Source organism: Mangifera indica, chromosome 11, assembly GCF_011075055.1.
Source record: "Mangifera indica cultivar Alphonso chromosome 11, CATAS_Mindica_2.1, whole genome shotgun sequence".
NCBI lineage: Eukaryota > Viridiplantae > Streptophyta > Magnoliopsida > Sapindales > Anacardiaceae > Mangifera > Mangifera indica.
The window spans coordinates 8,215,644-8,227,651 of NC_058147.1; the positions used below are offsets into that span (position 1 = coordinate 8,215,644).

Below are 12,008 nucleotides of genomic sequence, written 5' to 3' on the forward strand. Positions count from 1 at the left end.
TTTAGAAAGAAAGCAACTAAACTAATAAAACCAAAATCAAACTGTCCCCTTCTTGATTGAATTATGTGACAATAAACAATTAATCAAAATATAATTTTATCACACCAAACAATAAAAAACAAATATAATAGAAAAAAACACCACAATTTAATATAGAAAATGTGTAGAGTAAAACTATGAGGTATCGCTCAAATGAATCAATCTATTATATCTAAAATACTAGTATACTTTTTCAGCGTACAAATAGGTACACAACCCTTCAAAACAAGAAAAAAAAAACTATAGTGATAACACAACTATATAAAAATAATAAATATCACATCAAACTTGTAAGAGTATATCTTATGTTATAGGCATAAAAAATAAATCACCACTGTCCAAAATATAGCACCATATGTTACTATCAAAATTTGAAAGCAATCTAACAGTAGAAAAAAGAGAAAAAAATATTTTTTTAAAAATTGTTTAAATAGAACTGCATAACATGACAAGTCACATTCCAACATAAATAACAACATGCAATTTCCATCATTCAGAATAAAAAAACTATAAATCTTCTATCAAAAAACCAAAAATTAAAGGAATCCAATGGTGAAATTGAGAGAAAACCAAAATCTTTTATAGATGTGCACTAAAAAACCAAGAAAGTGTTTTTGTCTCCCTTTCTTTCTTCTTGTATTCTGCCTTTTGTATGTTATTTATATGTTCTTTTATTATGTTAAACCTTATTTTGCCCTAATTTATAAATATAGTGGGTCAGCTTTTTCAATTAAATAAATTTAGGTTTCTCCATTCTTTATGACATCTATTAGTGATAGATCCATATCAGGTGAAGTATAAATGGTCTAGTATTATGATGAATTTTATCAGCAGTTGGAAAGGGACCAATATTTCTTGCCCTAGAGCTTGGTCAATAAGGTAAACCCTAATAGAACGTTTATGGTAGTTCTAAAAGGTTTTATATCTATCCATTCAAGCACTGATATATAAATCATTATTTGCAAGTTTAAATATTAGTCAACTTTAAGATTGAGAATTGGGTATGTAGATAAGTTGACTTGTTTAATGATTTATCATTACGTATGACAGGAAGAAAGGTTACATTGAAGACCCAAAAAATTAAAGAGTTGATGCACATTTGTATAGAATATAAATTCTTAAGATGTTAATGTAGTCCTCATACTAGTCAAATTTAACATGTAACATCAACATCGTTACAATGCCACTATTGAGATAGGGTATTGTCCCATAACAAAGTCAAGGTTTAAGAGATTATGGCATGTTCACGTCGAGATACATTGAATGTTTTAGTTTAGAATGACCATTAGAGTTTGGTGAAGATAACTCCTCCTACCTTAGGACTAACATGGCCATCCATTTATTTTTTGTCGTCTAAGTTGTTAGAGTACTTAGGCTTTTTTTAATGTAAATGGTATTCATTTTGTAATTTATTACAATGTATATAAAATAGTTGATTATTGTGTTACATTAATAAAATACATTATACATGCATTACGATTGTAGGAAATCAATTAAATTGATTACAACATACATCAATAAAAAATTTTCAAATAAGAACAACGTCTACTACATGAATAATTATTGAGTCATCCTCCATTATAGTTCATTGTCCCCTAACCTAACCAAGACAACTACATGTGTCATTTTTATCAATCATGCAATGGTAGTAGACAAGATATTATACAAGATGATTCATATTAAAATATAATTCATCACTAAAAAAAGAAAAAATTATACACCAAGTGGTAAAATCCTTTTTGTCTGACTCTAAAGATTAGTTTGAGTAGTTAAATCAATTCTAATTAAACCAAAAACTTTATGCGGTTAGCGTATGTATGCACCAAGTATAAATTTTACTTAATCCCCATTATATTTAATTCTTGCACTTACCCCCTCCCCCAAGTAAGTGAAACAAGTTGATACTCATGTATCCATCCACTTGGCGTACAACTGTGCCAATTGGGTAACTTACACCAAGTATCAAAATGCATTGACATTTCCCATATATTTTTAGAATCGACTAAGACCCGTTCAGTATTATGTAATATGTTCTACTATCTTCAATCTTAACTATGGTTACAATGTAATCACAAAAACAATAATCAAATTCAAACCCAAACTCTAAGTTTCGTATTTACGATCTAAAACCTTAAATTCATGAATAATTGCATTAACACATGCATTATTCATAAATTTAATGTTTTATAAGAGGATTAACAGATTTTGAGTAAAAATTAAACTTAATACATGAATGTAATGTTCTTTTTTACTTGACTTTGTATTTTCAAAAAATGAATTTATAAAAGAGAGATAAAAATGGATAGAATTGACCACGTAAGATTTTACTCAAAGGTTGGAAATGAAAGCAAAATTGTGTTTTAACTAAATTAATTAATTACATTTATAAATTAGAGTTATTGATTGTATTTTATTAATCTTTAGGGTGCATTTGGTTTGGGTAACAACGATAAATTTACTTAGAAGATTTTTAAATATAAAATATAAATATATATGGTTAAATTAACATGTATAAATAGTTATCGTATTTGATTAAATTAATAAAATAATATGGTACATATATGCCTATAAATGTTTGTTGTATATAAATTATTATTATATGTAATTAAACAACATGTCTTTATATATATTTTTAAGTATTTCTTATGTTTTGTCAAATTATAAAATTACTTAACTTATTTTTTAAAGTTGTCATTTTATTATCAATAAGTATTTTTAAAAAAAATTCCCAAACTTATTTGTTATTTTAATTGAAAATGAAACATTTTTGTCTTAAAAAATTTATTAAATTGTAAAAAAATTAACATTGGGATGATAATCTTATAATGCAATAAAATTGTTAATCAAATTACAAACCAAACAAGTAAGGGGTGTTTGCTTTAAGTAGTAAAATATTATTTTAATAATTTATTTTTAGTATTACTGTTATTATGTTTAGTTTATTAAACAATAAATAATTACAGTAATATTTTATTATTAAGAGTAATTTGACAGGTAATATAAAAAATAATCTAATTACTTATTTTAAATATCAAATATTACCAAAATAATTCATTTTAATTCATATGATAAATAATATAAAATTATCTAATTCATTTTAATTATTAAAATATTACCAAAATAATTTTAATTCATTTTATAAAATTATCTAATTCATTTTAATTATTAAAATATTACCAAAATAATTTTAATTCTATTACAATTATATTATATTAAAAATTATCTTATTTTCAATTAATATGATAAATAATATAAATAATATTTTATATTATTTTATTTCCTCCTATCAATATCAAAATTTACCAAATTCTATCAAAATTAATAATTACATTCACTAAACTCCTATAATTTGATAATATTTTATTTTTGGCCAAAGGACTATTTCCAACCCAAACATTACTTTTTTTTAAATTAAGTTTTCACTTTTATTTTTGAAAAACCTAAATATTCACTCATATATTAAATTTTGTTATTAGGATTAAGAGTAAAAATATAACTTAGCTAAAAATTTTAAAAAAACTAAAAATTTATTACATTCTCCCCTTTAGTTTAAAAATCTCACAATTTCTCTCTCACCCAAGGTTTGAAAAATGACCATTTCCCCTTAGGGTTTTTTCTTCTCCTCTCCGGTGAGCATCTCCTTCCCAGCATTGACATTCTCTCTCTTGGTCAACTTCTCTCTCCCTCCCAATCTCTCTGCCGCCTTCCCATTACTATCTTCATCGAAAACAAAGATAATTCGTCGTCTTCGTCTCTTAAATGAAGACGATTTTTTCTTCGTTTAAGACAAAGATGATGATCAGGAGAAGGCGGTGGAGAGATTGGAAGAGAGAGAAAAGCTTACTAGTAGGGAGAACGCCGATGCCAAGAAGGAGATGCTCGTCGGAGAAGAGGAGAAAAAACCTTAGGGGTAAATGGTCATCTTTCAAACCTTTGATGAGGAGAAAATTGTGAGATTTTTAATCTAAGAGAGAAATATGATAAATTTTTGGTTTTTTAATATTTTTTTACTTTTAATTCTAACAATAAAATTTAACATATAAGTTGAGTATTTAAGTTTTTTAAAAATAAAAAATAAAAACTTAGAAAAGAGACTAATCTTTGAGTAAAAATGAATTAATTAATTTACCTTACCAAATGAGGTATTTTGGGTCTAAAATATTTAGAGTCATAGATGAGAAATTAATTAAAATAGTTATTTTTTTTTATATAAAATCACTCTTTTTATTATAGAAATGCAATCACTTTATAGCTTAATTTTAGGTTTGAAAGGAGAAAATTTTAAGATTTAGTGTCAACTAGATGGATTGGTCATTTGATCGACTAACCATCTGATTAATTAATTTTTTAAAAAAATTGATTAATTGGGTGTATGATCGATTGGTCAATCATTTACTAACTAACTTTTTAAAAATAAATTGATTGGTTAGATGCTTAATTAGGTGTTTGGGTAATCAACCAACTATTCGATTAACCTTTTCATCGTCAAAATTGTTAAAAAATTTTATATTTTCATCTCATATCTCAACCTTACCTAAATAAAAGGGTGAATTTTATGTTTTGATTATATAAGTTTATGTTTAATTGAATAAATCTTAACTAAGTAAATACAAAACCTAAAAATATTTAAAATATTTTTTATTTTAAACTATATATAAAATTAAGAAAAAAAGTGGGCGCGTATATGTATATATATAAAAGAAAAAAATAATTATTTTAATTAATATCCCGTCTCGTCTCAGACTACCAAGAAAATTATTCTATAAATAAACGTATCCACTTCGACTCTTTTTCTGAAGCCAATTCGACCACCATTTTCATCTATCCAGAATGGCCACTTCAACTCAAACCCCAGTCCGTTTCGGCATAATCGGCTGCGCAGACATAGCTCGCAAGCTTTGCAGAGCCATCGATCTCGCGCCCAACGCGGTTCTCTCCGCCGTGGCGAGCCGTTCGCTTGAGAAAGCCGCTAGCTTTGCAAGAGCCAACAATTGCTCCACCGAAGTCAAGATCTATGGCTCTTATGAAGGCGTTATTGAAGACCCCACTATCGACGCCATCTATTTGCCTCTGCCCACTTCGCTGCACGTAAAATGGGCCCTGAAAGTGGCCCAAAGTAAGAAGCATTTGCTGATGGAGAAGCCGGTCGCCATGAACGTGCAGAAGTTTGATGAAATTGCTAAAGCGTGTGAGGAGAACGGAGTTCAGTTCATGGATGGTACCATGTGGGTCCATCATCCCAGGAATGCGAAAATGAGGGAGTTTCTTGATGATACGGAGCTTTTTGGCCAGCTCAAAAGGGTATTCAATTTTTTTTTTTTTAATGGGAATTTCATATCTTTGCTGAAAATAAAAATTTAAAGTGCATATTTAGAATGCTTTATATGAGACTCGCATAACAAAAAATTAAATGAATAATATAATAATTGTTGGTCAACATATGAAGGCCTTTCTGGAATTGCTTGTTCGAGTAACCATGGCAGTAGAGCTTATTGGAGTAGAATTTTTATTAAAAAAAAAAAAAATGTTGTTTGGTTAGAAAAATGTAAAGAAACTTTCTATTTTTAAAATGTGAGCAAAAAAAGGGCTTTAAGTAACAAGAATTATAGAGTAGAATTTAAAGAGAGTAAGAGAATGTATTTGAGATTCAACTCTTCAAATAAGCTTTAAAAAGAGCTTATGGAATCTCAAATACATTCTTAAAGTGACAAAAGGATAGTAGATAAGCTTAACCAAGTAGTCTCTAAATGTATATTCAGCGGACTTATTAAGTCACAGAAGGATAAACTTTGGATTGGTAATTTTTGTTTTTGTGTAAATAGATGTACTGATCTAATAAAAATTTTTTCTTAGTGTGATAGATCTCATTAAGAAATTACTTAATAAGGACAGATGCATAATGTCTTCTCGAGTGCTTAATGTTTATATGCTTTCAATTTAAACCAGTTGTCTCAAATCAGGTAGATGAAAAGAAAATGAACATGGATGGTTATGCAAGATGTATGTGGTGGCATTTTAGTAGAAGGATGTAGGGCTCTAGATCTTTTCCCCTACCTAGATACTATTTCTGGTGTTTGAACTAATGTTAGAGCACCCTCTAGTTTTGAGTTTAAAATTCAGTGAACTAGCACGAATGATTGAGGAATTTATGTGTCTTTTATCGCATACATAGAATGTCTGCATGTATTTTCTGTTTTTCTTTATGTAATTTGTGTGAAAAATCTCCATTCTTAAAGGGCATTGACTGATTGTAGTTTTTAAACATTATGATAGGTTACTAATGGGAAGGATTAAAATTTTGGACAGTTATTAAGTAGTTGCAAAGTTGTTATTTGGGGCATTGTTTGACTTGTAAAAATTCATACCAAATGGTTATGTACTGCTTTCAATAACCATAAACTGGAATAGAGGCAAAATCAAACCAAATGAAGCATGTTAGGCATAATTATTGCTGAACATAAGTAGATTATTTTCTTGGTTGAAAAAATTGAGTAGACTTTGTCTAAAAGTTAGCTGTATTGCCAAGTTTTGGCTGGTGTACGAAGGGTGAACAATAAAATTGTATCCACAAAACTCAAAATAAATTCTTACATCTAATGCATTGATCTATTATGTTATCATTTTGCTTTCCAATGACATGATATTGAAATTATGGCCTTTTTGTTGAGATATTCTGTTTGATTCATATTCCAAACTTAATTGTTTACCGTACCCTTTGTATGTTCAATAGTATTTTAATTGATGATAAATTTAGAAGTATATATGATCAAAATCTATAAACAAGTGAAAGTGTTGGCATGTTTTCTGGTACAAGCTTGTGAAAGCAGTGGCCTTTACATGCTAGGCATACTCATGTCATCTTGTCCTCCAAATTTGTGACGCTTAGTGACACTGACTTTCTCTTATATACTGAGTTTTTTTCTACTTTTAAATTGATCTTTTTCGGATCTGCAGATACACACATACTTCTCATTTGCTTCAGGTGATGATTTTCTCAAAAATGATATCCGTGTAAAGCCAGATCTTGATGGTCTTGGTTCTCTTGGGGATACCGGTTGGTATTGCATCAGGGCAATCCTATGGGCAGCTGATTATGAACTGCCAAAAACAGTTACAGCTTTGCCTGGGCCAGTTCTCAATGAAGCAGGGGTAATCTTGTCTTGCGGGGCTTCTCTTCATTGGGAAGATGGGAAGGTAGCCACCCTCCATTGCTCCTTTCTAGAAAGTTTGACAATGGACATAACTGCAACTGGAACAAAAGGAACCTTGCATGTTCATGACTTTGTGATTCCATTTCAAGAGAACGAGGCCTCTTTCAGCACTGGCGCTAAATGTTTTTTCAATGATCTTGTGACTGGATGGACTCCCTTGCCAAGCGAGCACACCGTAATCACAGACCTCCCTCAAGAAGTCCGCATGGTGAGAGAGTTTTCTTGCTTGGTTGGTGACATTAAAAATGGTGCCAAGCCTGAGAGCAAGTGGCCAATCATAAGTAGGAAGACACAGATAATTTTGGATGCTGTCAAGACATCAATTGAAAAAGATCTCACCCCTGTTACAGTTGAGTGGTAAATGAGGTTTGCCCCACTGTGGTTGGCCTTTTCATTGCTCTTATCATTAACGTTATGTTATGATCTGTACTTAGATTTGTATTCTAGATTGTGAGCCTGAAAAAACTGCTTCTGTGTTTAAGTTATGAGGTTTGTGTGCGATAAATAAGGATTACCATCTTCCTCTGTAATGTAAATTTTGCCTTGTTTAATGGGGGTGGTTGCAAGGTAATGTTACCGGTCAACTATTACATCTCTCTGATTTTATGTTATTAAACTAAATTTAATGGTGCAGTTGGACGATAACGTTGCTGCAGCCCAAACTTATCAGGTCTCTGCAATATAGTGATAGTTAAACCTGCTTTAATGGTGCAATCAAATGGTAGCACTAGCTATTACATTTCTTTACAGTTGGATTCAAGTTGAGCATTTTTCAAACAAGGGTTAGTTTGAGTTACCCTAAACCCTAAAATGGTTTATTTGTACTCAATTTGTTTGAGTTAAGGATAAGTTTGTCCGAGAAGTCATTAGAAAGTTGTTGAAAAAGAAAAAAAGTTGCTAGAGATAAAAGAAGAAAAAAAATTGTAAGAAAAAATGATAACTCATTAGAAAAAATGAATTTACTGGGGACTTTTTAAAGATTTAATCAAGTCAAGTTAATTTAAATCAAACTAGAGTTGGGGTTACATTTGCTTGAGTTTAGCTCATTAGAACCAAACATCAAGCTGAACCGATAAGATTTCTTGAATCCACCCGTGGAACTCTCTGGTATAGCTTTTTGTTCACCATCACAGCAGTTGTCAAGAGATCTGAGAGCCCAAATAGGATGGTGGGCAATTAATAGTTAGGCTCAAAAAAAGGGCTTGGCCCGGTATAATTGGAGATCAAGTGGTCATTTGATTTTCAGACAAAATATCCTGCAAAAGCGGAAAAAAAAAAAATGAATGCCGTATTTTAAAGATTTGTGAGAATCCATTGGATATCATGTATGGAAAAAAACATCAAAAAATGGAAACATGGGGATTTTCTATGTTTTAAAATGTAATTACTATAATTAAAAATTAAAAATTCTCAAATCTTATAAACTACAATATTTATTTTGCTTTTTTAATTTTTCAAATTTAGGCCCTGACCTAGTAGAATTCAAGTGTTAAAAGCACTCAAATTCTATAAAAAGTTTGACCTGAAGCAAGTAATTTGCTTGAGATACAAGAATCGACTATCGAATTGCAAAAGTAAATTAATGTTTTTATGATCAAGGTAATCTATATGTTAATCCATTGGAGATGGTCTCTTTTAACTAATTTTCTCAGTTAATGAAATTACGAGGTTTGATGAGGGAACTCAAGCTCACGAGTTCCGAAGCAAGTACTGGAAATTCTTTGAATTATAAATAAGGCCAAAAGACTTATTCCCACCCAGGATTAGTGCAAACCTAATCTTCTACATGTTAATTTTTAAAATTTTAAATATTTATTTGTCTGTCAAAATTTATTATTATTTTAAAAGTAAAATTGTCATTTAAAAATTTTATTTAAAAAAAAAATTTCTCATTTTTTTTTTTCACTTTAATTTTGAAAACTTATAATTCACTTTTAGTCTCATATTTTATAAATTTAAAAACTGACAATCCCCCCTAAGTCTAGGGTTTGCAATCTCCATATTTTTCTCATTCACAACTTCCCCCAACCTTTTGAAAATTCTTAGTTTCACCCTTATTTCAGATTTTGTATCCAGATCACTGTCGATGACCTTTTCCTTTTGTCTCCATTGTCTCCCCTACCTAGTCCAAGTTGTCGTTGTCCATCTCTCTCCCATTTCTTTCTTGACAGACGCAAAAATCTAGTAGAAATCAAGTGAGAGATCTCACTCAATTAGGGTTTAGGATTCACGCCAACGATGAGTCACTAGGGAGGAAGTTTGATGCCAACGATGAGAACAGAGCACACTGAAGAACAATATAGACAAAAAATCCACAAGCCCTTGGGGTGTCGTTGGCATGAATTTAACCAAAATTGAATAAGATCTCTTGTTTGATTTCAACCGAATTTTGCATTGATTAAGGGAGAAATGAGAGTCAGTGAAGGAAGGATGCAACAACAGCTTGGTCTTGATGAAGGAGGATATTGGTGACGAAGAGAGAATGACGCCGAAGAAAGGAGAATGACACCAGAACTACTATAAAAATTGAAATAAAAAAAGGGGTGAAATTGAGAGTTTTCAAAAGGAAAAGGGCGGTTGAATGGAAAAACTATAAATGTTGCACAAACCTTGGTCTTTGGTTTGGAGGGGGGGGGGGGAGGGGGTGGAGGGGGGAGTTAGTTTTTAAATCTGAAAAATTTAAAGTTGGGGGGGATTAATAGTTTTTAAAGCTAATGTGAAAAAAGGATCTTTTTTTAAATAAAATTTCTAAAGGGCCAAAGGACTATTTCACCCCAAGTTTTAGTGTATTCTTAAACTCACACCCACAGGGTTTGAAAAACCCAAAGTCTCACCTATGGTTTAACTTTTATTCAAAAAAAATAAAAATCATCATTTCATTAATTATATTAAAAAAATATAAAATTCAATATATTTCCCCCCCACAGTTTTAAAAACTAATAAATTTACCTCTGTTTAAAGTTTTCTAACTTTCAACAGTAACATTTTTCCCCCCAAAACCTAGGGTTTATTTTCCAAAGGCTCTTTGGACATTGGAGAAAGAGTTTCAACCCACCATCTCACCGACCACCTCTGAAGCTTCCAGATGACCTATCAGAGACTCACCTTTGTTGATTCCAGAAGAATCGACGAAGACCCATCTTCATCGATCCTTTTGGAATTGACAAAGTCTTCATCGATTTTAGATGAATTGACGACGACAAGGGTCTTTGTCGATTCCAGAAGAATCGATGAAGATGCTCATCTTCGTTGATTCAAACAAATTGATGCGTCTTTGTCAATTCATCTAGAATCGATGAAGACGTGTCTTCATCGCCTCTTCTTCCATCGAAGAGTGGAGATCTGATGGCTGACGAGTAGTGAGTTGAAGCATTGTCGTCGATTGCTGGAGATGGTAACCAGAGAACGTTTGGAAAATAATTCCTAGGTTTGGGGGGAGGGGGAAATGTTACTTTTGAAAGTTAGAAAACTTTAGACAAGGGTGAAGTTATTAGTTTTTAAAACTGTTGAGGTAAAATTAATGAATTTCATATGTTTTTAATATAATTAATAAAATAACGATTTTATCTTTACTTTTTTTAACAGAAGTTAGCTTATGGGTAGGATTTTGAGTTTTTCAAACCCCGTGAGTGTTACTTTAAGAAGCCACTAAAACTTGGGGGTGAAATAGTCCTTTGGCCAAATTTCTAAATGATGATTTTACTCTTAATAATAATAGTCTAAATTAACAGGAAAATAGATATTTGAATTTTTAAAAAATAATTTTTTGACTGCATAAGTGATTATGAGAGGGATGGAACCTCATACTTAGTGAGAACGATTTCACCATTTTAATCTAGTTCATGATGAATTTACATTTAATTTAACAATAAAATTATATATATAAATAACGAATACAAATTTAAATATAAATGTTGATATATTATTATAAAAATGAGTGATTTTAAATTAGAGATAAAAATAATACTTAATTATACATTAATACATTATCGTTTGTATTCAAATTTATATTTATCGTTTATGTATATAATACTGTTCAATTTAGAGCTCAGTGGTGCAAATTTTCAACTCATTTTTACATTTGAAGAAGGTACCCTCAAGGTTCCAATGTTGACACCCAAAAATTCCTTTATACTTGGAAACTAGGGTTTTATAATATAAAGAAATTATCACATTAAATTAACCTTTCCAAGGGGTTAATACGATTTTAGCAAAACTCAAGAGACTATACAAGTATAGCTAGCAGAATAAATTGGACAATTTGACCTCTATATATAAAGCAGATTTTGTAGTAAACACAACCATATTCAAATATTCAAACAAAGGCAAAAAATATTTCAGCAAAAAAACATGATTTTTCAAGCTAAAACTTGTTGTAAATGAGTTTAGGACTTAGTAGAAAGTATTTAAAAGATGTATTTTAGAGTACGTTGTTGATTTGTGCATGTTTATTGATTAAAACTATTTTATACATTTGGGGTATGAATTTTGGAATTTAAGTGTATTGGACTTTTAGTCTTTTGATAATGATAAAAATATAAGTTAAAATATTAATATGTTTAAAGATTGTGTCAAAATATTACAGAATAGATGAAGTGTAAATTTTGCAGAGTAAATTGTGCATTAGTCGTGTACTTTTCGTTCAGCCTTCCAGAAAATTTGTTGAAATTTAAGGAGAAAGTTGCATGTCCAGCCGTCCTTCCTTGATGCCAACCGTTCCATCAACATGCCAAGAAGGAAGTCCAGCCATGCAAGATG

The 12,008-nt window shown here is 30.4% G+C and overlaps 1 protein-coding gene across 1 annotated transcript; it reads left to right on the forward strand.

Annotated features, from left to right (window-relative positions):
• The first annotated feature begins 4,787 nt into the window (after positions 1-4,787).
• On the forward strand, positions 4,788-7,844 carry LOC123229921 (uncharacterized oxidoreductase At4g09670). The gene is made up of 2 exons (XM_044655965.1): positions 4,788-5,340; positions 6,994-7,844. Exons 1-2 carry the CDS (start codon positions 4,870-4,872, stop codon positions 7,609-7,611), a joined length of 1,089 nt encoding a protein of 362 aa, XP_044511900.1. The 5' UTR covers positions 4,788-4,869; the 3' UTR covers positions 7,612-7,844.
• The last annotated feature ends 4,164 nt before the right edge of the window (positions 7,845-12,008 follow it).

What these genes read in the sequence shown, in the direction of transcription:
- LOC123229921 (XM_044655965.1), top strand. Translation starts at nt 4,870, where the DNA reads ATGGCCACTTCAACTCAAACCCCAGTCCGTTTCGGCATAATCGGCTGC. An exon ending in TTTTTGGCCAGCTCAAAAGG is followed by an intron (nt 5,341 to 6,993) that starts GTATTCAATTTT and finishes TCGGATCTGCAG; the next exon opens with ATACACACATACTTCTCATT.